General features: G+C 38.2%; 1 protein-coding gene across 1 annotated transcript; it reads left to right on the forward strand.

The window, feature by feature from the left end:
* Nucleotides 1-1,113: 1,113 nt before the first annotated feature.
* LOC115445093 (mediator of RNA polymerase II transcription subunit 14) lies at nt 1,114-24,215 on the forward strand. Its single transcript, XM_037444538.1, has 23 exons — nt 1,114-1,453; nt 1,532-1,759; nt 2,748-2,952; nt 3,927-4,059; nt 4,173-4,407; nt 4,549-4,980; nt 5,220-5,379; nt 5,760-5,900; nt 6,277-6,403; nt 6,606-6,748; nt 7,028-7,268; nt 7,610-7,747; nt 8,006-8,210; nt 8,499-8,658; nt 8,779-8,919; nt 8,989-9,082; nt 9,700-9,794; nt 9,982-10,225; nt 10,397-10,620; nt 10,725-10,886; nt 18,764-19,021; nt 19,413-19,543; nt 21,583-24,215. Exons 1-23 carry the CDS (start codon nt 1,317-1,319, stop codon nt 21,701-21,703), a joined length of 4,155 nt encoding a protein of 1,384 aa, XP_037300435.1. The 5' UTR covers nt 1,114-1,316; the 3' UTR covers nt 21,704-24,215.
* Nucleotides 24,216-24,841: the final 626 nt, after the last annotated feature.

Raw genomic sequence — 24,841 nt, forward strand, 5'->3', positions numbered from 1 at the left:
AACCACCATCTCAATATAATATGGATATGAGTTATCTTACAATCACTTTGAAGTAATCTTAAGACTATACAGGAATTAATATAATTTGCCTAACAGGGCAATTTATATAACATAATATTGACGAAATATTTTCCATCTAAAGGATTAAAATAAATCCACTATTATTTATTTATTTATTTATTTATTAACACTTTGTACACATGGTATACAGGCGGACTTAATGCCATGGGCATTCTCTCCCAGTCAACCTTGGGGTGGTGTAGAGAGGATTGTATTATGTCTTATGATTGCACGTAAGTGTAATTATATGTTGACACCAGATAAAAGGTTTAACCAAAATAATTACATAAATACTTACTGTGTAATAACAAGTACTGTGTAATAGATACTGTGTTAGCTAAACACATTAAAACTATTATGTTATTGATCGTTTGTTTATGAACTGTTATTACTGCATAATAGCATGCAAAAAAAAATACATTTTGTGTAAACCGTGTCTAATAAACCACTATGTTACTATCACTATTACATTTATTCTTAGTGATAGAGGTACATTGTAAATAAAGGATCTAAAAGATTTGATTACAGTGTCGCTGCCAATAAACATCTATAATTTTCTTTGTCTAGTTGTCATGTAACGCTCTTATTTCGGAGTTTAAATTTACTAAACTAAAGTACTCATCAAGAGATTGTTATGCTACGTGCAGGATTTCAACAGCAAAATAATATCACTAGAGGTCTCTATTTTTGATAGATGGAGAGGTCTACCGTAATTTGACAATAGTTAAAAACGGTACAAACTGGGGCCTTATTCTCTATCCCGCACGTTATTTTGACAGTGCGTAACAAGCACTTAACACAACGCCTCATGTTTAGGACTATAGAAATTTGGCTTACAGAATACCATTCCACGCACATTTCTCGAAGATAACATGACACGGCCGCGTTACGCGTTTACACTATCATACAGAATAAGGGCCCAGGTGTTATTATGCTATGCTTGTTCCTTTTCAATTTCATTCACTCTGTTATAATTCTCGTAGCATTCACTCATCTCTTTGCATTCATTCTTCAGTCTTCACTTCATTCATATCTGAATTTGTTTTGAAGAATACATTTTACTAGGCTGTATGGCTAAGAGCCTTTGCCTTCTCCTTAAGGAGTAAATCAAACCAAAAAAAAAAAAAAAAAGAATACATTTTATTGTTTATTGTGTATCATTGTGTATATATTTTAATAAATTGGGAAGGAGAAAATGTAACTTTAAGCTGAAAGACTAATAATAAATAATCTGAGCACTCCTCGTGATTTTCGCCATGGTGCCTGTGGCTATAGAAGGATGCACCCAAGGTGCTGAGGGTGGTGGAGCCCGTGGTGGTTCCATTTCTCTCGCAATGTTAATAGACTTCATCGTTCAAAGAACCTATGATGAACTTACCGTGTTGGCGGAACTGTAAGTGGAACAAGTATTTAAGTAAATACATTCCATTATTTTACATCAGTGAATTCTATTGACAATAATGGTTTTTAGGTTGCCTCGAAAAACGGACATGGAACGCAAGATTGAGATCTATAAGTTTAGTGCACGTACCCGACAACTGTTCGTACGCTTGCTGGCTCTTGTAAAGTGGGCTAGCAGCGCAACAAAAGTGGATCGCTCGGCACACATCATGGCTTTCTTGGACAAACAAGCATTGCTCTTTGTAGAAACTGCTGATGTATTAGCAAGAGTAGCAAGAGAAACCCTTGTGCATGCTCGGTTTGTATAACTCTGATATACCTTTATATGTATAAAAAATCTGCTGTATGTATCTGCAACCCTCATAAAGCAGTTGATGAATTGTTTTTTTTTATAACAGACTCTTTTTATATACCCTTTATTCTTCTGAAAAATTAAAAAATGTTACTCAAACCAAACACCCAGAAAATATAGTAATAACCAAGATCTGAAGGATACTAAATAATTTAAATGGATTACATGCATCTTTTATCCCTAAAGGGGTTGACAGAAGTGCAACCATTGCATCCACTTTTCGTCATGTGCATTTAGTGTCATGATATAAAATGAGGTAAGCTTATCTCCATATTGGACGCAAATTCCAGACTCTGGGACTGATATTGAGCTAAAAACCCCAATTTCACATTGTTCATCTAGGATTTAAACCCAATAGATCAAAGCAATATCATTCTGAATACACAATTCAACCCCCTATGTGGTATAGGTGGTCAGGGCAGTCTGATCCTCACTTAATGGGATTAAAAAAAAATATGTGAAATTATTATTTTTTCTTTAAGAGGAATCTAGATTACTCTGTATGCATATCAAGAGTAATGTTCCTATTATAATATAGTAAAGTAGCATTCCTTTTTAATCTTGGAAAAAATTTAAGCGGGAATTTTATCCTGGAAAAGCCGTTTTCATGCAGGTGGAGCTGCAAGCATAATGTTATATAACCTAAACCCGTATATATTTTATTAATATGAATGTACACACTTAAACCACTTAGTACATGTAGTTTAAAAAAAATATAATATGTACAAATGTTCCTTTTAAATAGTTGATACATAACTCTTATACCCTTGTTGTAAGTCAAATATAATTTATTTGTAGACTTATATTTTGCTAACACCAAATTAAATGCAGTATAATATAAAATAGTGGTTGTTTTGTAGAAATATATCTATCTTTACCACTGCAATTTAGGTTTTGCTAGCAAATTTTCTCACAGAAGGTTATTTATTGTTAGGCTGCCCACATTCCACATGGCTGCAGCTGTAGAGGTGCTGACCCTGGGCACGTACAGTCGCTTGCCGGCTGTGATCCGAGAGCGTTTGGTGCCGCCGCCATCATTGACGCCAACTGAGCGCCGCTCTACACTGCGTGCCCTTGCACACATAGTTCGTCAAAGATTAACCACTGCTTCACTGCCTAGCGATGTGAGGAATTTAAAGGTATTGAATATTATAATTCTTTAACGAGTCTTACATATTATGTATTCAAATGAACTAGTTAACTTAGTTTTAAATTTATGTTAATCTTTAAAAAACAAGGCACATTATTTTAAAATTTTGATCAAAAATTCTAACTCTGAGAGAAGAGAAAATATAAAACATCTATTTCTTAACAAAAAATTTAACTAACGAAAAAACTGAAAAGCAAAAAATATATATTTTTTTTTAATATTACCTTAAATAATTTCTTAAGGCGATACCTCAAGGTCCATTTTCATACATTTTGTTTCGGCTTTAATCTGGGTAACTAAACAAGTATTGGTAAGTAAAGAATTTAAATTCACGTCTAGTTAGTGATTAGTTCTCGCAGTTGAAAGAAAAATGTAAAAATAATTAATAATCATGGATATTTCGGCCTTTAAAATTTAATATGACGAAATTTTAAAGGCCGAAATATCCATGATTATTAATTATTTTTACATTTTTCTTTCAACTGCGAGAACTAATCACTAACTAGACGTGAATTTAAATTCTTTACTTGCCAATACTTGTTTAGTTACCCAGATTAAAGCCGAAACAAAATGTATGAAAATGGACCTTGAGGTATCGCCTTAAACCGTCACGCTGCATCGCCGCCGCGCAACACGCTTTAACGTCATTAATATGCTTGTTTGGCGCCGACTCACAATTAATTAGGTGTACATTAGAATAGTTTAAGAAGTTAGTTATTAAGGTTAATAAAAAAGTTATTTAGTTTCTTTAGTTAAGTCACATTAATTAATTTAGTCAGTTGACAACATTATATAATATTTCGCTTCTTTGGTTCTAAGGAAAAGAAATAATAATATATAATATCATCACCCCATGTATTTTGGCATTATATGCTTTTGCAATGCAAATGAATATAATCCTATCTCTAGTAATCATATTTTTATGCCATGTTACAAATAATAAAGAATGCACTTTGCATTTAGGTGGAAAATGGGCGTGCTACTTTTACAGTTGGCCAAGAATTCAGTGTATCTTTGACTGTTATGGGAGATGCACCTAATCTCCCATGGCGACTGTTGGATATTGCTATCCTTATACAAGATAGTGAAACCGGAGGTAAATATATTTAAATTATTGTCAAAAAATTATATAAATTTTTATTGCATAGAATTCTTTAGATATAACATAATATTTTTAATTTTTATTATAATATTCATAAAAAATTACAGAAGGTAAACCGCTGGTGTATAGTTCGCAATTGGCATGGTTACGTGGTGTGGCACAAGCTCGACTAGCAGCAGCCGGGCTCAGCGGTGCGTTGGCAGCACTTCGATTCTTTTGTCGCTCTCTGTCGTTAGAGCTGTTGTACACGCAAACTCTGAGACTGTGCCGAGATCGTCTCTCGCGTCATTTGCAGGTCGACAAGTACATACCTGGACAAAAGTTGCAAGTTTCATATTGGAAGTAAGTACATATATCTTCATAAGAAATTATATAAGTCAAATTAATATTCTGATAAATTTAAGAATTGATCAATAAAGTAATAATTTTAATTTAAAACATTAACAATATGTAATTGGTGAGAAAATATATTTACAATGTAAGGGAACTGGGCTGCGAGCTCGGGTACCGTCTGATCGTGGGCGCGGAGGGCGAGTCGCTGTGCGTGTGGCACGTGCCGGCGCTGACGGGCGGCGAGCGCGTGGCGGCCGCGCTGACGCCGCACGCGCCCTCCATGGAGCGGCTGCTAGCGCACACGGTGCACGTGCGCTCGCGCCAGCGGCTCGCCGACCTGCGCGTCGTGCTGAGCGAGCTGGGCGTGGAGTGCAGCGTGGGCGGGTGGCCGTGCGTGCTGGCGTGCTCGGTGGTGAGTCCGTGCCTGCGCGCCGAGCAGCTGCTGGTGTCGGTGGGCGCGCACGGCGGCCGGCTGCGCGCGCGCGTGCCCGCGTACCCCAACACGCCGCGCATGCCCGACCTCGCCAACGCGCTCGCCGCCACTGACGTGTCGCAGATACGCACGCTGCTCACGCACCTCAGGTAGTCTTCATTTAACACTTAACCTACTGCATCTATTTTTTCGCTGCGGCAATATGTGCTACATGGTTAAGAATATTATATAGGAGAATTTATATCATTTTCGTTTAATTCACCGCAACAAGGTACGTCGCATCTTCCGTATGAAGTATTTCTTAGGGCTTAAATCCACGACTTACACTTGTCCTTTGTTTTATGCTTTCACATTTTTTTATTTCTTAATGTAATGTAATGTGGACCAGGTTCTGGCTAGTGGCACGGCGATGCGAAAAGACGCTGCAGCACCTGCCGGCGAGTGTGTGCGAGCATCTGCCGTTCCTACACGGGCCCGACCACCCCCTCAACAAGCTCTCACCCGACCGACTCTATGTCACCTTACATCGACATACTGATCATATATTGGTAATAATTTATAATCGATTAGAATTATTATTTATAATTTATAATTACTTCATATATCGCTTTAATTTTGAATTTATAATAATATTTATGAAGTAATCTCGAAATAGCGGCAGATTAGACACAAAAAAATGTTATAATTTTATGCAATGTATCTGACGAAGAGCGCTTACAGCGATTAACGAGCGAAATTAACTAACGATTCGAATTTATTGCGTTTGTCTGAAAACTATTATTACTTACGGGTAATTGATTGGTTCATTTTCAAAATCGATTTGGCTCAGGTTAATTAGAAATATGTATTGTATCATGTACGCAGTTGTCTTTATTGTTTACGTCTATCAGTAATAGTAAGCTGCTGTTACGCCCAACTGTTATTGCAGATAGTGGAGATGAAAGAGGTGGCGGCGGGGAGCACGGCGACCACCAGCAACAGCACCAACAGCGGCAGCGCCTGCTCAGTCGCGCTGTCGTTCCACCTCGCCGGCGCGCGCCGCTGCACGCCCGACGAGTGCGAGGACGAGGTAACCACTTCAACTTATTGAACTTGACGCAGATACCATATTGTATGTAAAGTCACGTATGCGATGTAAAATTCGCTTTTTAGCGCATAATATTTATTGTCTATGTATAATGGTGAAAGTGAAAAAATGCGTTGCAGATCCGTAGTAGCTATCATAAGCCCACGTTTATCTATGGATCGGCCTCTAGCCGACCCCAATAATTAATCGAAAAACCTACTGTGACGCAGCTAGAAATACAAGGCGTTTGACCACCGTCTATCGTATTAAAAACTGTATTTACAGATGACAGGGTAATTAATGTATGATTGTACGTCTGTCGATGGATGTCGATGTTGTATTTAGGGTAAGATGATAAGTTGTAGTGTTTCGTGCGTAGACGGGCGCGAGCGCGGGCGCGGCGGGCGCGGCGGGCGTGGCGCGCGCCTTCCTCAAGCTGCACTCGCTCGTGGAGCTGGACACCTTCACGCTCACTCACGGACCATTCACACCGCTCGACACGCCAGGTTCACCTCACTTACTTCTAATTCTATTTTTTTTATCCTCTACCGTGTTATAAAACTATGAAAAAACTAAAATAAAAAAACTTCAATGGCTTAAGTGAGACTATGCTCAGCACCTTGGAATTATTTAAGAACTTAATGGAAATGAATGAAACCTTTAATCATAGTTGCATTATAATAAATTAATGGTACTTTTTTCATCCAGGCATGCAGGCAGGCAAGCGCAAGTTGTCGCCTGCAAACATTCGGGCTGTGCGCGTGCGCCAGCCTGCATATTTCCTGCCCGAGCTGGCGCACGTAGTGGCCGCCGCTGATGAACGTGTTCCCTTCGTCAATCTCGCACAAGAAGTAAAAATATCCACTTCTCTAATTTCTTGTCTATAAAAATAAGTAAAGTTATTCTATTAGCTGATATTTAAAATAAAAACATCAGATTATTACATTAGTTTCGGCCTCGCACAAGGCCTACATAAGTTATTTACTCGGATTCGGTTATATACTCACGGATATTCTATCTATTAGTAAAAATATTTCAAATATTAATGTTTAAATAGATAACTAAAACAATTATACCCTCCAGCTGGATCATAATTAATAGGATAGTCAAAAATATGTGTCGATATGCAGCTGGCGTCTCGTGGCGTGACCCACGGCGGCGTGCAGCCGGAGTGGAGCGGGTCGGCGCTGGCGATGCGCATCGTATCGCTGCCGGTGCCGGAGGGCGCAGGCGCCGCCGCCGCCGCCGCGCTGCGCCATCGCTTGCTCGCCGCCACCATTCGCCTCACCACCAAGAACCAGGCGCGCGTCTGGACCGCTGAGATCGTCTTCCACGGCTCTCCCGTCCGCACACCCAACCCCAAAGAACAAGGTGTCTATGCCAGCTATTTGTTTACTAAACGAACTTTTGTAGTGTATTTTGAATCACGGGGTTTTTCAGCTAACTTAAAATCTTACATATCAACATCGTCATCTGGCAAAATCGAATATTGGTCCGCCTCACAATTCCCTAGTAAATATAAGGATTTATTATTTTTTAATACCTTGACATTTCTAAGCTCCATATTTAAAAGGGTGTCATAATTTCAGCAGAATAAAAATACTTAACACACTTTTAATCTTAAACTATAGGTGAGTAGAATAAATCTCCTCCAATGGAATCCGCTCTATACAACCATAAATTGAATTTATGACATGGTTTTTGACGAGCAGGGGAGCGCCGGTGCGTGTACCTGCAGTACGAGCTGGGCACGGAGGCGGCGCGCACGGCCGAGGCGTTCCTCGCGGACTGGGCCGCTATCGTGCATCTGCACGCGCTCATACACGACTTCATGCAGCGCCCCGCCCAGGGTACGGACATTATGTAACACATAGTAAAGTGTATCAAGATCGTTTTATTATAAACTATCAGTTTATGTCATATTTATTTTAGTATAGTATGTAAGAAAACCGTCATAAAACAGAATCATAGGGCCATTTTAGCATCAGTTATCTCGTGTTTGTGTGATTCGCAGATCTTTACTGAAAATACTTCTTATTATACGAGAACTACTATGTACGTGAGTTTATTTTGTACCACTAATAATAATGTGTGCATTAATGTTTTAGAGCGTGAGAACGTGTGGCAGGGCGTGTGCGTGCGTTCATATACGTACCGCGCACTGGTGGTGGGCACGGGTCCGGCGCAGCGCGCCACGTGCGTGGTCACGTGGTCGGCGCAGGCACAGCGCTACACGGTAGCCACGCCGGCACACCAACCCGCCGCCAACGCTCATCATTTGTTGCACCACCACCTCGACCACTACCTCAACACGTACGTATTTTACTGAAAAAAAAAAAACATTCTCCGTATCATATTATGATCCATCGAGAATAATAAACATTATATTTTTTTTCTTTTAAAGCAAAATCAAAGAAAATGCTTTCTTTAAACATTCCTGGGACAGGTAATTTTTATGTAAAATGTGCATCTGCGGCTTAGTTGCCTTAATGTATTATCATGGTTTAAGATGACTGTTTTCAAACATAAATGGCATGTGTGTACGCTTAGCTGAAGTAGAAACGAGTGATATTAAATTTTGTAATGTGTATGTGTGGGCAGGCACAAGGATCTGATGTCGCTGGGCGTGGTGGTGCGCGAGACGTACGCGCCGCTGCTGGCGCTGTCGCGGCTGCCGGCGCTGCCGCAGCTGGGCCTGCACCACGTGCGCACGCAGATGCCCACGCCCACCTTCACGCTCATAGCGCATTCTTGGAGAAAGGTAACCACACGTTCGTCAAGTGTGGATCAGAATACCGACTTGTATGCTCTTCTTATAAATTTCCACGATGATGTTTTAATTTAATCCTGCACCTTTATAAAAAACTAAACTCTGCAACAGATCCGCATTATATACGCCGGCGCGTATTGCATAGAAGTAGGCATTCGCGGCGGCGGCGTGGTCACTATCCGCGATGGTTCATACTCAAAATTCGACCGGAGTCCAGTTGTCGATGAATTCGCACCCGCCCAGGGCTTGAAGGTAAATATTTTTGCATATTCCGTTATTCCGTGACTTAGAATTTTCCGCAATGATAATGTTATTTTACAGACGTTTTTATCACGATATGTAGAAGACAATATGAGTGCGCGGTTGTTGGCAGAAGACGACAATCCTCCGTCTCCTATGTCTCCAATGCCCCCAGGTAAATTGTACATACATAATATATAATATTGTTAGTGCTAGGGTTCTTGATAGACAATGACAATGCCGATTGTCCTTAAAAAAAACAAAACGCCTTTATTTCTACAAAAATACAAATAAAAAAAACAAACACAGCAAAACGAGAATTAAAATCACAAGAATAAACCATTTAATTACAACTTACTGGTTCGAGTTTATAAAAATATTTTAGTGTTGGATAGCTAATTTATCGAGGAAGGCTATTGGCTATATAACATCATGCAATGACCAATAGAAGTGGAGCATCAATGAAAAATGTTACAAAAAACCAGGGAAATGTATTCCTTTGGAGAGCTTCCGTGGCGTACGCTGAGACTCGGGGACATAGAGCAGTTCCTATCTTTGAAAAATATATAGCGAGATTTTTATCCCGGAAAACTCTTTCACGCGGGCGAACCGCGACCAAAAGCTAGTTTAATATAAAACTGCAACAGCTGACAACGATTTTACAAGAAAAAGAAGATAAGTGTATTAGGAATAGTACGAAACTTTTTTTTTTTAAATATGACGTTCAAGACTTGGTTTATATTCCTATATTCCGAAGTATAAAGTTAAGATTCATATTCTATTACATATCAGGAGGTCTCCGTTTCCCGGCTCCGCTGACGCCGCCGCAGCCACACACGCCACACTCTGCGCCTGTCACCCCCCATCCCGCATCACCCGCACATCAGGTAAATTACACTAAAGAATAATAAACGAAAAGAAAGCGGAGAACAAATTAAGTATTAAGATGGATTTTCCAACTATTTTTAGAATTCCTCGCCGATTTTTTAGAACTTGCGTTTTTTCTTTGGTTACGACGCGAGCCAGAGTGTAACATATTATTGATATATTAATATTTTGTAATGGAATTTGCAGATGGGCGGTGGGTCGTTCAACCTGACGTCCCCGCCGAGCGGCACGGGCGGCGGCGGCGCGGCGGGCGGCGCGGGCGTGTCCGCCTCGCCCGCGTCCCCGCTGGCGCCCTCGCCGCACGCCCCGCCCGCGGCCTCGCCGCACCCGCCGCCTACGTCACCGTTTACGGCGTGGCCCGCCTCGCCATCATTACCGAGGCCGTCGCCCGGACACCACCCCTCGCCTCGACATCATCTCGATCACAAAGGTATATATTGTGTACTTCACACGTCTTGTGGGTTCTGAATGTCATAGTATGTTTTGGTGCATAGTACACGATATAAGGTGGCAGACTCCTGCATTCCTGTTCAGGTACAACCGAACTCGAAAGTTCAATAATAAAGATTGTTGAGGTGGTTGGTATATGTGATCTGTTCAGGTCCGATGTCGAGTTCGACGACGGCGGGCGCGCGCGGGGCGGGGCGCGCGTGGGCGGGCGCGAGCGCGGCGCCGCTGCCGGTGAGCAAGCTGGAGGCGCTGTGCACGCCCAGCGAGCCGCCGCCCGGCGCGCCGCCCGGCCCGCCTCTCGCGCCGCTGCAGCGCTTCCTCGCCTGCGTCTACATGAAGCGCACGCTGCAGCGCTTCGTGCACCAGGAGGAGTTCGTGAGTACACACCACTACCATTAGCAAATATGATAAAATATGCGAAACGCGCATTCGATGTGTTGTCGATGCCATAAATTTACATGTGATGGTGTGGTGCCTAGTTGACGTTGGTGTCGGTGGAGGCAACGAGCTTGACATTCCGATGCGAGAGCGCGGGGCTGGCGGCTCGCGTGGCGCTGCACCCGCAACACATGCAGTCCCTGCACTTGCAGCTCACGCCGCTACCCGACCACAAGGAGTCCTGGTCCGCTGACGACTTACAAGTACTTACCTTTTATAATTTCTAGAATACTATTTTAACTACATTGCATAACAATTTATACTCAAACTTTGACTTTCACAATTTTTTTTAAATGATGAGCACACTAAAAGCGATGTCATAAACACACTTTTAGTAGATGGTACGGGCGTACGAATATACAGCGAGGTTGAATTGATATATATGATAAGTTGTTCAATTATATTAACTCACTAGCTTTTGCCCGCGGCTCCGCCCGCGTTATAAAGTTTTTCAGGCTAAAGTTTTCCGTTATAAAAGTAGTAGTTTCCCGGGAGCCTATGTTCTTCCCAGGGTCTCAAACTGTCTCCATACCAAATTTCATCTTAATACGTTGGGTAGTTTTTGAGTTTAACACGTTCAGGCAGACAGATGCAGCGGGGGACTTTGTTTTATAATATATTTTTTAGAACTTTTTAAGAGGAACAATCCCGTCATACATCATTGTTGCATAACTTTAACCGTTTACGCAGCGCACGCAACGGAATCTCTGAAAACGAATAATTTTTCCCCGTTTTTGCAATATGTTTCATTACTGCTCCGCTCGTATTGGTCATAGCGTGATGATATATAGCCTATAGCGCTCCACAAATAAAGGGCTATCCAACACAAAACAATTTTTTCAGTTCAAATCGGTAGTTTCTGAGATTAGCCATTACTGCTCCGCTCCTATTGGCCATAGCGTGATGATATATAACTTTGAGCATTCTACAAAGGACTATTCAACACAAAAAATATTTTTCAGTTCGAATCGGTAGTTCCTGAGATTAGCCATTACTGCTCCGCTCCTATTGGGTATAGCGTGATGATATATAGCCTATAGCACTCCACGAACAAAGGGCTATCCAACGCAAAAAAAAATTTTCAGTTTGGACCGGTAGTTCCTGAGATTAGCCATTACTGCTCCGCTCCTATTGGATATAGCGTGATGATATATCGCCTATAGCACTCCACGAATAAAGGGCTATCCAGCACAAAAAGAATTTTTCAGTTTGGACCGCTAAATCCTGAGATTAGCCATTACTGCTCCGCTCCTATTGGGTATAGCGTGATGATATATAGCCTATAGCACTCCACGAACAAAGGGCTATCCAACGCAAAAATAATTTTTCAGTTTGGACCGCTAAATCCTGAGATTAGCCATTACTGCTCCGCTCCTATTGGGTATAGCGTGATGATATATAGCCTATAGCACTCCACGAACAAAGGGCTATCCAACGCAAAAAGAATTTTTCAGTTTGGATCGGTAGTTCCTGAGATTGGCCATTACTGCTCTGCTCCTATTGGGTATAGCGTGATGATATATAGCCTATAGCACTCCACGAACAAAGGGCTATCCAACGCAAAAATAATTTTTCAGTTTGGATCGGTAGTTCCTGAGATTAGCGCGTTCAAACAAACAAACAAACTCTTCAGCTTTATATAATAGTATAGAAGTATAGATTTAACGTCATGTACATGATATTATAATAACTACATGTTTGCACATGTAGTAAGTGATTAAGAGTAATTTTTAAACTTGAGGTGATATATTTTGGAGTAAAATAGGCTAATTGGGGCACATATTATGAAATCGAGCTGTGATTTAAAAACTAATAATATTATGAAAAACAATTTAACTATTATTTATAGACTCGTCGTTGAATATCTAACCAGAAAATAAAATAAAAAGCACTTTCCTCAAGCACATGAAAATAAGCAAAGAATATATCAAGCGTTACAAATGGGATAGAGGCATCTACAATAGATTATAGTTGCCCCATGTGCTTTGGTGTTTAAAACAGCCTTTTTTTATCACATATTATGATGTAGTTTTATGTTATTATTAATTATTTTATTTCGATGAACTACTTCTTTTTATGAAAAAAAAAAATTCTTAGAAGTTGTTGAAATTAAACTACTTTTCGGATTCTATCGCGGGTTTTTTATATTTTATTTTTTTCCCGACGTTTCGAAGACTTTGCAGCCTTCATGGTCACGTTGAAGTTGTTTTATTTTGACTTAATTCGTTTTCTTAGCATTAATTGGAACTAGTTTTATCTAGTGTTCGACGTGATATTCAATACTGTTGAAATATTTCATTCGTATTTCTGGACCTAAGGTTATCTATCCTTAAGGCGATACCTCAAGGTCCATTTTCATACATTTTGTTTCGGCTTTAATCTGGGTAACTAAACAAGTATTGGCAAGTAAAGAATTTAAATTCACGTCTAGTTAGTGATTAGTTCTCGCAGTTGAAAGAAAAACGTAAAAATAATTAATAATCATGGATATTTCGGCCTTTAAAATTTAATATGACGAAACTAATCACTAACTAGACGTGAATTTAAATTCTTTACTTGCCAATACTTGTTTAGTTACCCAGATTAAAGCCGAAACAAAATGTATGAAAATGGACCTTGAGGTATCGCCTCAATCAAAGTTGTAGGGAGAGATGCTTCTTGATTTCAAAAAAATGTGCTGCTTGTTATACAAGATAAAATATATACCTTTAACAAATTAATAACCAAGTTATTGAGCACAAAAAAAAAATATTTTACTCAACATATAACACAAAAAATAAGAGATTGATAAAATCTTTGCGAACCGTAATCCGCATTCAATATTTACGAAAATCACGTTCATAAAATGCCATTGAGGACAGAACAGGTAATCCTTTACTGGCTAGTACGCACCGACAAGAGGCTCATGGCAGTGGCGTGCCTACCATGTCGGGTATGGGCAAGCCAAAGCAGTACAAAAAAAATTCGTCTACGTTTCAAATAAAACTAGTGTTAAAATTTGGCCCGTCATGATCTCTAAAACAAGTTAAATTACCTATATCAATTATCAACCAATCTCAGAAAAAATAACAATACAACGACTGTCGAGTGTCGACGCGCAATGTTTTGTTTTGAAATTCTTCACATATCTACCTACTGTACCTACTTAATTGCTGAAATAATAAAGTTACATTTTGCTGTTTACCGAAATTATTACGTTTATATGTTTTTGTAAATTGGAATATCTATTACATACAGCGCGGATTAAATCATTATCCTTAACCAGAAGTATCCCAAACACTTGTCTCGTTCGAGAAAAATGTGCAAAGCCAATGATACAACTTAGGTAATGTTTGTTCGTATGCAAGTATCCATCACGCCAATTAGTTTTGTATACTAGACTAAATACCTTATAAGGTTCTTCAACTCAGGAGCACATTTCGCGCCTCTCACCAGCTTGTTGAATGTTGTTTTTCATCATAACCTAACAAATTTACTTTCTTCTCGGCTATCAAACTTTCACACACTTGAAACTATTACAAGGTATCATTTCACTCATCTTCTTTATATTTAAATGTTTTACGCCCGAATACTCAAACGCTACTTAAATATTTAAGATGGCCTCACGGATTTAAGCATTCGTTATCTTTGAAATTGGTATACTGAAACGTCACTTATTTTCTAACCTTAAATTTAAGGCGCCGAAGGTTTAAGGTCCGCTTATTGATTCAAACGGTATTCACAAACCCTGCTTAAAGTTTGACAGCTATTTAAGGCCGCCTTATATGGCTGTTTATTGAGATTAATTTGAGAGTGCTTGCGACTACTCTCAAATCTTTACGCTAAAATATTTATTGTTGTGTTAGTAGTTATTATATTCTCTTTGATTTAATAAAATGTCTTTTTCTTCACTATCATCACTGTCTGAAGAAGAATATAGTGTCAATCGAAGAAATCGAAAGAAATTAGACACTTTCGAAGAGTATTTATGTTCATTAATTGAGGAATTGTCCTAAATTATGCTTTTTAATTCAGGAATTGTCATTTCAGCAATGTTCATTCATCATATTGATTTAAACTGGATATTGATCCAGCCTAGCCGGTCATAAAAAGAAATACCAGATATTTATTGCCCTTCATTTCTTTGCCAAAGGCACCTATCAAAGGGTCATCTGGGATATTTTTCATGTGTAGGAACCTACGGTACATCATGGTGTACTCAATACTCATATCATGGCACTAGTTATGCCTGTGCTTATATCATGGAACTAGTTGTGCCTCTGCCTACCCCTTCTAGGATGATTAGCTTTATTATGTGTGTATGTAACAGTTTTAAGGGAAATAAATTTTATTGAAAGTCTGAACATGTCTGAATGAGGAAATAATTATTAGAGAAGCAAGAAGAAACTTTATTGTAATTATTATATTTTTTAATTGTAATTCTTATATATCAGAGATATAAACATTACATTACAGACATTTTGCTACACATAGTACATATATATAGATATGAGTACAATATGGTACATCATATTGTACTCATATCATGGAACTAGTTGTGCCTCTGCCTACCCCTTCTAGGATGATTAGCTTTATTATGTGTGTATGTAACAATTTTAAGGGAAATTAATTTTATTGAAAGTCTGAACATGTCTGAATGAAGAAATAATTATTAGAGAAGCAAGAAGAAACTTTATTGTAATTATTATATTTTTTAATTGTAATTCTTATATATCAGACATATAAAATTTCATTACAGACATTTTGCTACACATAGTACATATATATAGATGCCTGCAGAAGTCTATTTCTTGAATAAATTATTGATTGGTTGATTGATTATATATATCACACAAGAGAACCCACGGCCTCTCACTTCACAGCCGGCTACTCGCCCACAGCTCACTGCCTCTGTTCCTCGCGGGAGCTGCCAATAAAACAAATATATTTTTAAAAATTACTTATTTAACAAAAAAAAAAAAAACATTATCAGCCACATGATATCCATTGCAGAACAAAGGCCTCCCGCAAAAATTTCCAGATTGAATGTCGGAAGCAGCCCGCATCGAGGAATGCCCTTTTTTCTTAATTAAGTCGATGGTCTTCCAAATAAATCCAATACTTACTTTTTCACTATATCCAGCAGTTCTTGTTTTTCTATTTACGTATAATGTCTACCCCTTTATTGGGTTTTGTTATTTGAAGCCGTTGATAATTTATAGAAACTTCTATGGTAAGACACGAAATAAGAATTATGAATATTGTTAACAAAGAGAATATAATCACTACGATTTAATTGTTGACGAAAATTTGACAGATACAGAAGTTTTTTTTTCTAAAGTGACTAATGTCAAGTCAATACTGATCATGCTGCCAAATGGCAAGTATAAATAAGTTGGAATGTATTTACTACATCAATGTTGAGAATTTAATAATTAAAAATCATTTTTCATTAAACTGCGTATTACGTTATTTGTTTTTTTTTTTATGTTTCATAAATTATGCTGCGTGAAACGACACATAAATATCACTTTATTAAAATTATGTAAACGAAAACAAACTTTTTATAATCTATAGCAAATTAACTGCTCCTCAACTGAGTTTTCCGTAAAATCTTTTAATGTACGTTTGAGAATGCCATTTAAATTAAGTAGCCTGTTAAATTTAAGTAGGCCTCAGACAAGTTGGTTGGTTGAGTAGCGTTTCAGTATTCGGGCGTTAAACAATTAAAAACACGTAATAAACACAAAAACTTTAAAAAATGTATCGCCGGCTCAATCAAAACATACAACTAGTGCTGCCAGTTACTAATCGCAAATTATGCTCAAAATTTTGACTAAAATTATACGAAAAGTTTAATTAAAATACATATAATACATAAAAATAATTATTATTATGTAAATAGAATTATGTTTATTCTAAAATCATTAAATAGACATGAAAAATAAAAGATTATTCATCCAAATAAGGAATATTATTTAGAATAAATGTTTAATATTAGTAGAAGTGCAAAGACTTGGCAACACTGTTTATAAAGCATGGCTTTATTCCTAGTACTGATTGCTATAGAAACTTACTATAGTTATACGTGTGTGGTAGGATTTTATCCGTATTCAATCTATTAATGTGAAAGAGAAAAAATACTGAGGCAAAAAGCCTGATAGAAGCCCACGCGAGAGAGAGTGATGGAATATATGTTTTGTGCGCGTGTTTTGTATTAAAAATGAAATGCGTGCATACTGATACGGTTTAGATGTGGTATGTGTTAGGGTGTATTAGTGTGTGTGTGTGTAGGTGCGCTCGAGGCGAATCGGCTCGGAGCACCGACACTTAGCGCGGGAATTAATATCTTTACTGTACTAACTGTAAAATTATGATTATTGTTCCATATTCCGTTTTGTGCAAATAATTTTAGGGCAAGCCAGGTTTTTGGGCTTCTATGGAAGAACCGCCACTGGCTCATAGTAATCTATATATACTATTATATAAAGCTGAAGAGTTTGTTTATTTGTTCGTTTGAACCAGGGATGCTATGGATATGAAATTTCGGATCTGGATACGATATGGATATAGGAATTAAATTATATCGGTTTAGGATACGGTTACGGATATGTAATTATTTCGGATTATCCGTAAGTTTCGGATAGTTCCGGTTACGGATATTAGATTAAAGTAAAATAAAATTTTAAAATGGTTTGTAATACAGTAGAGCGTCGATTACTAACTATCGTTTGTCCTCATAGTCGATTAATAATTATCGAGGAACAAATTTAGGGACATGGGTGTTCTGAAAACCACTGTGTTTTGATTTGAGATCAAGATTCAGTGAAGTAGTGCCACTTCCTTTCCGTAAAAAGTTTTTATCACACTGTTTAAATTTTGCAAAATTTCCATTAACTTGTTAAAAAAATGTCAAATTAACCTCGACTTTAGACGTATTTCGACCTTATGAATCAATCTAGTACGTATCACAACACTTTTACATTCTTCACTTTATTAAATGATGTGCCTATGTACTCATAAATAAAAAAAATACTATTTATGAATAAGTTTATGTTTTGATTAAAAATAACAAACAAACTAAGCAAAATTCACGTGGCGCGCAAGCGGTGAAACAAAACCTGTCGTAACATATTATCCGTAACTTATCCGAATCTTTTGTAACGGATACGGTTACGGTTACGGATATATTTTTATTTCGGATATCCGATAGTTTCGGTTACGGTTACGGAGCTCCATAACATCCCTGGTTTGAACGCGCTAGTCTTAAGAACTACCGGTTCGAACTGAAAAATTCATTTTGTGTTGAATAACCCTTTGTTTGTGAAGTGCTATAGGCTATATATCATCACGCTATGACCAATAGGAGCGGAGCAGTAATGGCTAATATCAGGAACTACCGGTTTGAAGTGAAAAATTCTTTTTGTGTTGGATAGCCCTTTGTTCGTGGAGTGCTATAGGCTACATATCATCACTATATGACCAATAGGAGTGGAGCAGTAATGGCTAATCTAAGGAACTATCGCTTCGAACTGAAAAAATATTTTTGTGTAGGATAGCCCTTTGTTCCTGGAGTGCTATAGGCTATATATATATAATCACGCTATGACAAATAGGAGCTGAGCAGTAATGAAATATGTTGCAAAAACGAGGAAAATTTATAAGTTTTGAGAGCTTCCGTTGCGTGTGCTGCGTAAACGGTCAAAGTTATGCAACAATGATGTACGACGGGATTGTTCTTCTTAAAAAATTCTACAAAAATATATTATAATACAAAGTCCCCCCTGCTGCATCGGTCTGCCTCAGTGTTAAACTCAAAAACTACTCAACGTATTAAGATGAAATTTGGTATGGAGACAGTTTGAGACCCTGGGAAGAACATAGGCTCCCGGGAAAATATATAGCGTGGCTTTCATAAAGGAAAACTTTTGCCTGAAAAACTTAATAACGCGGGCGGAGCCGCGGGCAAAAGCTAGTACTCTGATATGGCGACTTGCCGATGCGTGTATTTAAATATGTTAGAGAATGATCTGCATCTATCTCTTTGGGGAGTCTGCACCACAATAATTATTCCTACATTAATGAATTCGATGTGGTGCAGGTGATGGAGAAGTTCTTCGAGCAGCGCGTGGCGATCGCGCCGTACCGCGCGACGGCGCTGCAGGGCTGGGGCCGGTGGTGGGGCGCGCCGGTGGCGGCGCTGCCGTCGCTGGTGGCGCTGATGCGCGCGGACCTGGCGCCGTCCGCGCCGGCGCTGTGGCAGCTGCAGTGGGCGCTGCGCATCCCGCCCGCCGCGCCGCCCATCGTGCCCGCCGGACAGCCCGCCGTGCTGCTCGCCAAACACAAAATTCTTTTCTTCGTGAGTCTGCCATGTGGCCAATTAATACGAAGCATTTCTATTTACATTTATTAGTTCAGACGTTCTTAGACGTTTATAATTTATTTATCCAATCCAATTACCCAACAAAATCCTTATTCATTGTAATAAATGTTATATTCTTACTCATACAAAATTTATTATCATACATATTACCTGAAGTAAGTTTTTTTCTGTTCAGTTATTATGTACTTCTTTTTATGAATATTGTTTATGGACTTGTGCAAATCTTGCATATGCACTGATGATTTAATCAAACAATTATCTGGTTTAAACATTTGCCTTATACACCTACTTTTATAAATGTCCAGTATATATAAACCAACGCAGGAATTTACAAGTCCTTGAAATAATATAACGTATTGTGTAATAGGTCTGCCTGACGCGCGTGGACACGCAGCTAGTACTCCCGCTAGTGTACGACATGCAGCTGAATGTGACGCAGCTTGCAGACAAGCAGAACGCACAGCCGCATCTCATTGCCGTCAGTCTACATCTCAAACGGTGAGTGACGTTACATAGTCTGTGGTATAAGACATGACTACCGCATACCGAGGGTGATAGATGGGAGCAAACACTAAAATCACTATTAACAATAACCTATGTCTATAGATGTGAACTAGGGCATGCAATCCGATAATCGATAATCGATAATTTATCGGTTATCGGGCCATTTAAGAGGAACGATAAATATCGGAAAAAAAACCTGTAATGCCAATTTTGAATATTGCGCCGAATAGCTTGGCCAGTAAATATAACTATGAATTATGAGAAATGAATACACTCGAAAACGCAGTTTTTATACACTTGTATGATGGTGATTATTCGTCTGTACTTAATACTCAACTTCAATGTAGGTTGTTAATCGTAATGTAGAATTACTTTACACAGTCAATATAGTCAATAGTCAAAAGGGTGATTTTATTTGAAATACAATCGTTGATTTAATAAAAGTGTTATATTATTATTATAATTTTTTCAGTATACTATATACTGCTCAAAACAATTAGGGAATTGGTTCGTTGTAACGAAGCGCGACGATCTTGTCATTGGAGTCCCCCAGACGTGGGTCTCATTTCTATATGGAGTTCCAAGGACCTACTTGAGTTCAATGCCAAGAAAACGCAGGTGTGTGCGATCACGTGAAAAAGATTCCCGTTTTCTTCTTCCCCAATCTTCAGGGTATTTCACTCTCATTGCGGAATGGCCTGCGTATCCTCGGTGTGAATATCTGATGTGATCTGAATCCAAGTGCATCAATCTTTCACGCTCGATCAACTGTATCGTGAATTCGCGGTTATCGAATACTGCTCGCATCTTAGGGACGTTTACGTCCAATACTCGCTCGATGCCTTAGATGGATTGCAGCGGTAGACCATCTGCATAATGAATGATACAGACGTGACGAGCAACTAGGAGTCGCTACAGTTGCGAAGAGATGTCGCTTCATGAGCGCGTTCTACCAACTATATCATGGCGAATCATCTGACCAATTGTTCAATTTGAAAATCCTCTCCTTTAGAACTTCCCCTGCAGAAACACGCGTACTGGCATGCGGAGCTACAGCTTGATACATCACGACCCGAACGCATAGGTTCCCCAAAACTTTTCTTTGCCGCAAAATCAGACTTTGCAATAGTTTGGGTGGGCACGTGTTCCATTCTTCCTATAATTCTGAGTCCTTCTGCCGTAGCGTGAAGAAGCATTTTAGTAAGCCAACATGATTGTGTAAAATCGTATGAGATAGCCATTTCATACTTTATCTGGACGGCATCGCGCTTAGTATCATTTGCAGTGCAGTCACTTTGCCGTGCCAGAATAGAAAAATAAAAAATAAAAAAGTGTTCATACTCTGTTGTCTTCTTTATTGGGAACTACTAATAAAAAACGCCATCCTCCTTTTCTTTTTTAATTATTCTACATTGTTTATTGGTCACTCAGATATAATTAAAACCTTAAAAAAAAGTTAAATTCTACTTTAAAGTATTATTCTTCCGATTGCTTTGAGCAGTATATAACATAAATTACATGTTTGGCTATAGTAAAGCCAAAAAGAATCAAGTCCTTTATTTTATTTTAAAACCGATAATTATCGGTTTTTATCGGAAAATAAAAACGATAATTTTTTTAATCAATTGTCGGAATACTCCGATAATTGCATGCCCTAATGTGAACCTAAAGTCCAATGTATCTCTTGAAATTAAATCTATCAGTTACCTAAAGTGAGATCAAGCGGGAAATCAAATCTATTGACTATAGCGTCGATGCTCTATCAAATAAAAATACAGTATTTAATTTAGTACAAAATATACTAACTTTCAGCTCGTATTTTCTAGTTTTAATTATCAAGTTACATTTTATGTATCAGTGCGTATGTAACTTCACATAACGCTCTACGGGCAGCATACTAATAGTAGTAATACATAGGTATTACATAGGTAATTAAATATCACTGCATAACTAAGCTTATAATTAAAAGACATCAACGAAATGAGAATATCATTAGACGTTGGTTTGGCTTCAACTAGTTGTTTGTGTTGCAGTTTCAACGAGTTCAACCAGTCGCACTCGGAGTGCACGCTGTGGCCGGCGGTGCGAGACCTGCTGACGAACTTCACGCTGCCGCAGGAGGCGCCGCCGGCCGCCGCGCCGCCGCCGCCATAGCCACCGTACCTCTCCAAGCACCACGCGCTCGTCTAATACCGCGGCGACCAACTCTTGTGCTGATTATGTCCTGGACTTTCATTATTATAATCAGTTATATTAACGAATTAGGAACGCGATTACTCTTCGAATTGAGTTGGTATCTATAGTATGGACATCGACATACGATACTTCAAGTCCGATCTCACTAATCAGATGCGCATTGTCGAGAACTATCGAAGTATTAATTCGATATCTACTTTATTTTTTATTGTATACGGTGTAATTTGCATCGTAAATATGGAATAACGTTCCAATCGAGGGTGGTTGGCTAGAAAGTTTATCAAGGCTGTACGCTTGATACTAAGTGTTACGTATGGATCTCCGTAATCGATACATCGAACAGCTTGAATTTTAGATTCTACAGTGTAAAGTGTTAACTGAAGAAAATTGAATTATACCATTTATAATCGATACTGTTATATAAAGCAGAATAATTTGTTTTTTTTGAACGCGCTAATCTCAAGAACTACTGATTCGAACTGAAAAATCTTTTAATGTTTGATAGCTCTCTTATTGAGGAAGGGCATAGGCTGTATATTATCATGCTAGGACAAATAGGAGCGGAGTAGTAATGAAAAATATTCCAAAGACGGGGAAAGTTTATTGCTCAAAGTTACGCAACAAATATGTATGACGAAACCGTTCCTCTTAAAAAGTTCTAAAAAAAATAAGAAAATAAAGTCCACCGCGACATCTCTTTGCCGGTCTGAACGCGATAAACTCATAAACTACCCAACGGATTTAGATGAAATTGGGTATGGACTATGGAGATAGTTTGAGACCGTGGGGAGAACATAGGCTACATTATATCCCGGAAAAATATATTGCATGAATTTTGTAACGCAAAACTTTGTCCCAGCAAAACTTTATCACGCGGGCGGAGCCGCGGCCAAGAGCTGGTGATTTTAAATGTTTATGCGAATGCTTGACATTAAAATAAAACTTGTTTAATTGTTGCTCCCGACGTTTCGAAGACTGCAGCCTTCACAGTCACGGGGTGGGCAGAGGTGTAAGTCGTCCGAAAATATCATAACATTTAATTATATAATAAAAATAATTTAACAAAATCGTATCTTTAAAAAATGAAGGTAGATATTGTAACATACATTTTTCGGACTACCAACACCTCAGCCTGCATCGTGACCATGAAGGCTGCAGTCTTGGAAATGTCGGAAGTAACAATTAAACAAATTTATCTTGAAAACATTTGTATATTTGTTTTATTTCTATTGTAGAATATGATTTGTCTCTAAAAAGTTAACGGCATTTGTTTTGTATAAAACGCATTAAACGCATACTATTGGTTATTTTGAAAACATTGCTCGCATCTATGATGTTGTTAAGCGTAAAAATATAAAAATAGACGACACGTTACACGATCTTACAGGCAACCTACATGGAAACGCTATAATTACGTAAAAAGAATTTGTAGTTTACTAGTAAGATAGAAAACAATAATTTTGATATCTCTACCAAAAGCTATATTATGGCATAACAACCCTAGTCTTTTTTAAAATCGTCTGAATAGGTTTCGGTCAGTTGATTTAAACGTTAAGGAACGATTTGTAAAGGTAGTTAGCATTCACACGTCAATTCCAGGAAGATAAACGTATCTTCCGGCACAATTTTCAAGCAATGGTTTTGAATAATGATTTACGTAGTATTTTTATATTTAGCAACTTGTTGCCTCACCTTGTATATTCAAATCCAAACATATATAGTTAAAACGGCAATAGTATAAATTTGTGTCATTAATTGTAAAAGAGCTCAAGAAGGACATAAAGTAATGATCGTGTAGCAAACATAATGTAAATTTAATGTTTATAGTATATGTATATTATATTCTTTTTATAAAAATGATGTACTTTGGGTCCAACAAAAAATATTGGATAACAATCGTTTAATATGGTGTGTCGACTATTTGTAAATAATCCAATTTCCCAATACTGGTTAGGTGCGGATTATCATTCATCATCAATGTAGTATTTATGATTATTTTTGTATTATAAATAACTATCGATATAGTACCCTAATATTTTTAAACAGTTCGCCCACTGAATAATCGAGTAACTTATACAGAATAAATGAATAATCGCAATTAGAGATTAAAAACACCCATTCATTCTTGTTGCAAGAAACCGAGTGGCGGCGGTTAATTTGAATGCGGCTTTAAATTTTGCCACCTTGTCATACCACAGGCAAAAATATCAAGCATTGTGTATTCTTGATCCTCTACTTTTCGTCTGCACTTTTGCTCTTCCATCTGTGGGCTGGAAATTTCCATTTGGCTTTAATGCATCTCCATTTTTAGGTAGTTTTCTTACTGAGATAATTTTTTATGCAAGAATAGATTAACTTAATAAATAAATGTTTGTTAACAATATAGCCTGATGGGTATTAGGACCCTTGATGTCATTCAAAAAACTGTAAAAAATGTGTAATTACCTATAATAAAAAATATTTTATAAAACTGAATTTCTTTTCACCTTCACAAATTATTATTTTCATATTTTTTTAAATGGGTCTTAGTCTCCATTGAGACGGGGCGGGTGGGATGCATCAGTGCAGCCAAAGAGTATATTTTAATCACTAGGGTTTTGTGCAGCTCGTTTGTTCATTATGCCAAATCCAAGTTGATAGCCGTGCAAACCAAAAGTATTCATATTTTTTGTTTGCACGGCTCGAGATTGCATAACTGCGTCTATTGTGTTTATCGAAGTGGCTGGCATAGATAGATTTTATTTTACGAGTTTGGCTCTTTTGAGCTGGTTTTGAACGCCATACCAGCACATTTTGTCAATTAGCGGGACGATCAAAGAAAGTATAGGCGGGCGCGTCATCGTGGATGGCATTATCTTTAGTTAAATTGACGAAAGCATAAATAGTAAATGAATAATATAGGTACATTCGAATGTAGCACTCTCAGTTACAGTGTTTCACGAGGCAAATACGAATTTCGAAAAATTTACTTACACATACATACATACATAACATCACGCATTTATCCCCGAAGGGGTATGCAGAGGCGCAACTAGGGCACCCACTTTTCGCCAAGTATGTTCCGTCCCATGATGTGACAGGGGGCGAGCCTATCGC

Source organism: Manduca sexta, chromosome 28 (assembly GCF_014839805.1).
Source record: "Manduca sexta isolate Smith_Timp_Sample1 chromosome 28, JHU_Msex_v1.0, whole genome shotgun sequence".
NCBI classification, from domain to species: Eukaryota; Metazoa; Arthropoda; class Insecta; order Lepidoptera; family Sphingidae; genus Manduca; species Manduca sexta.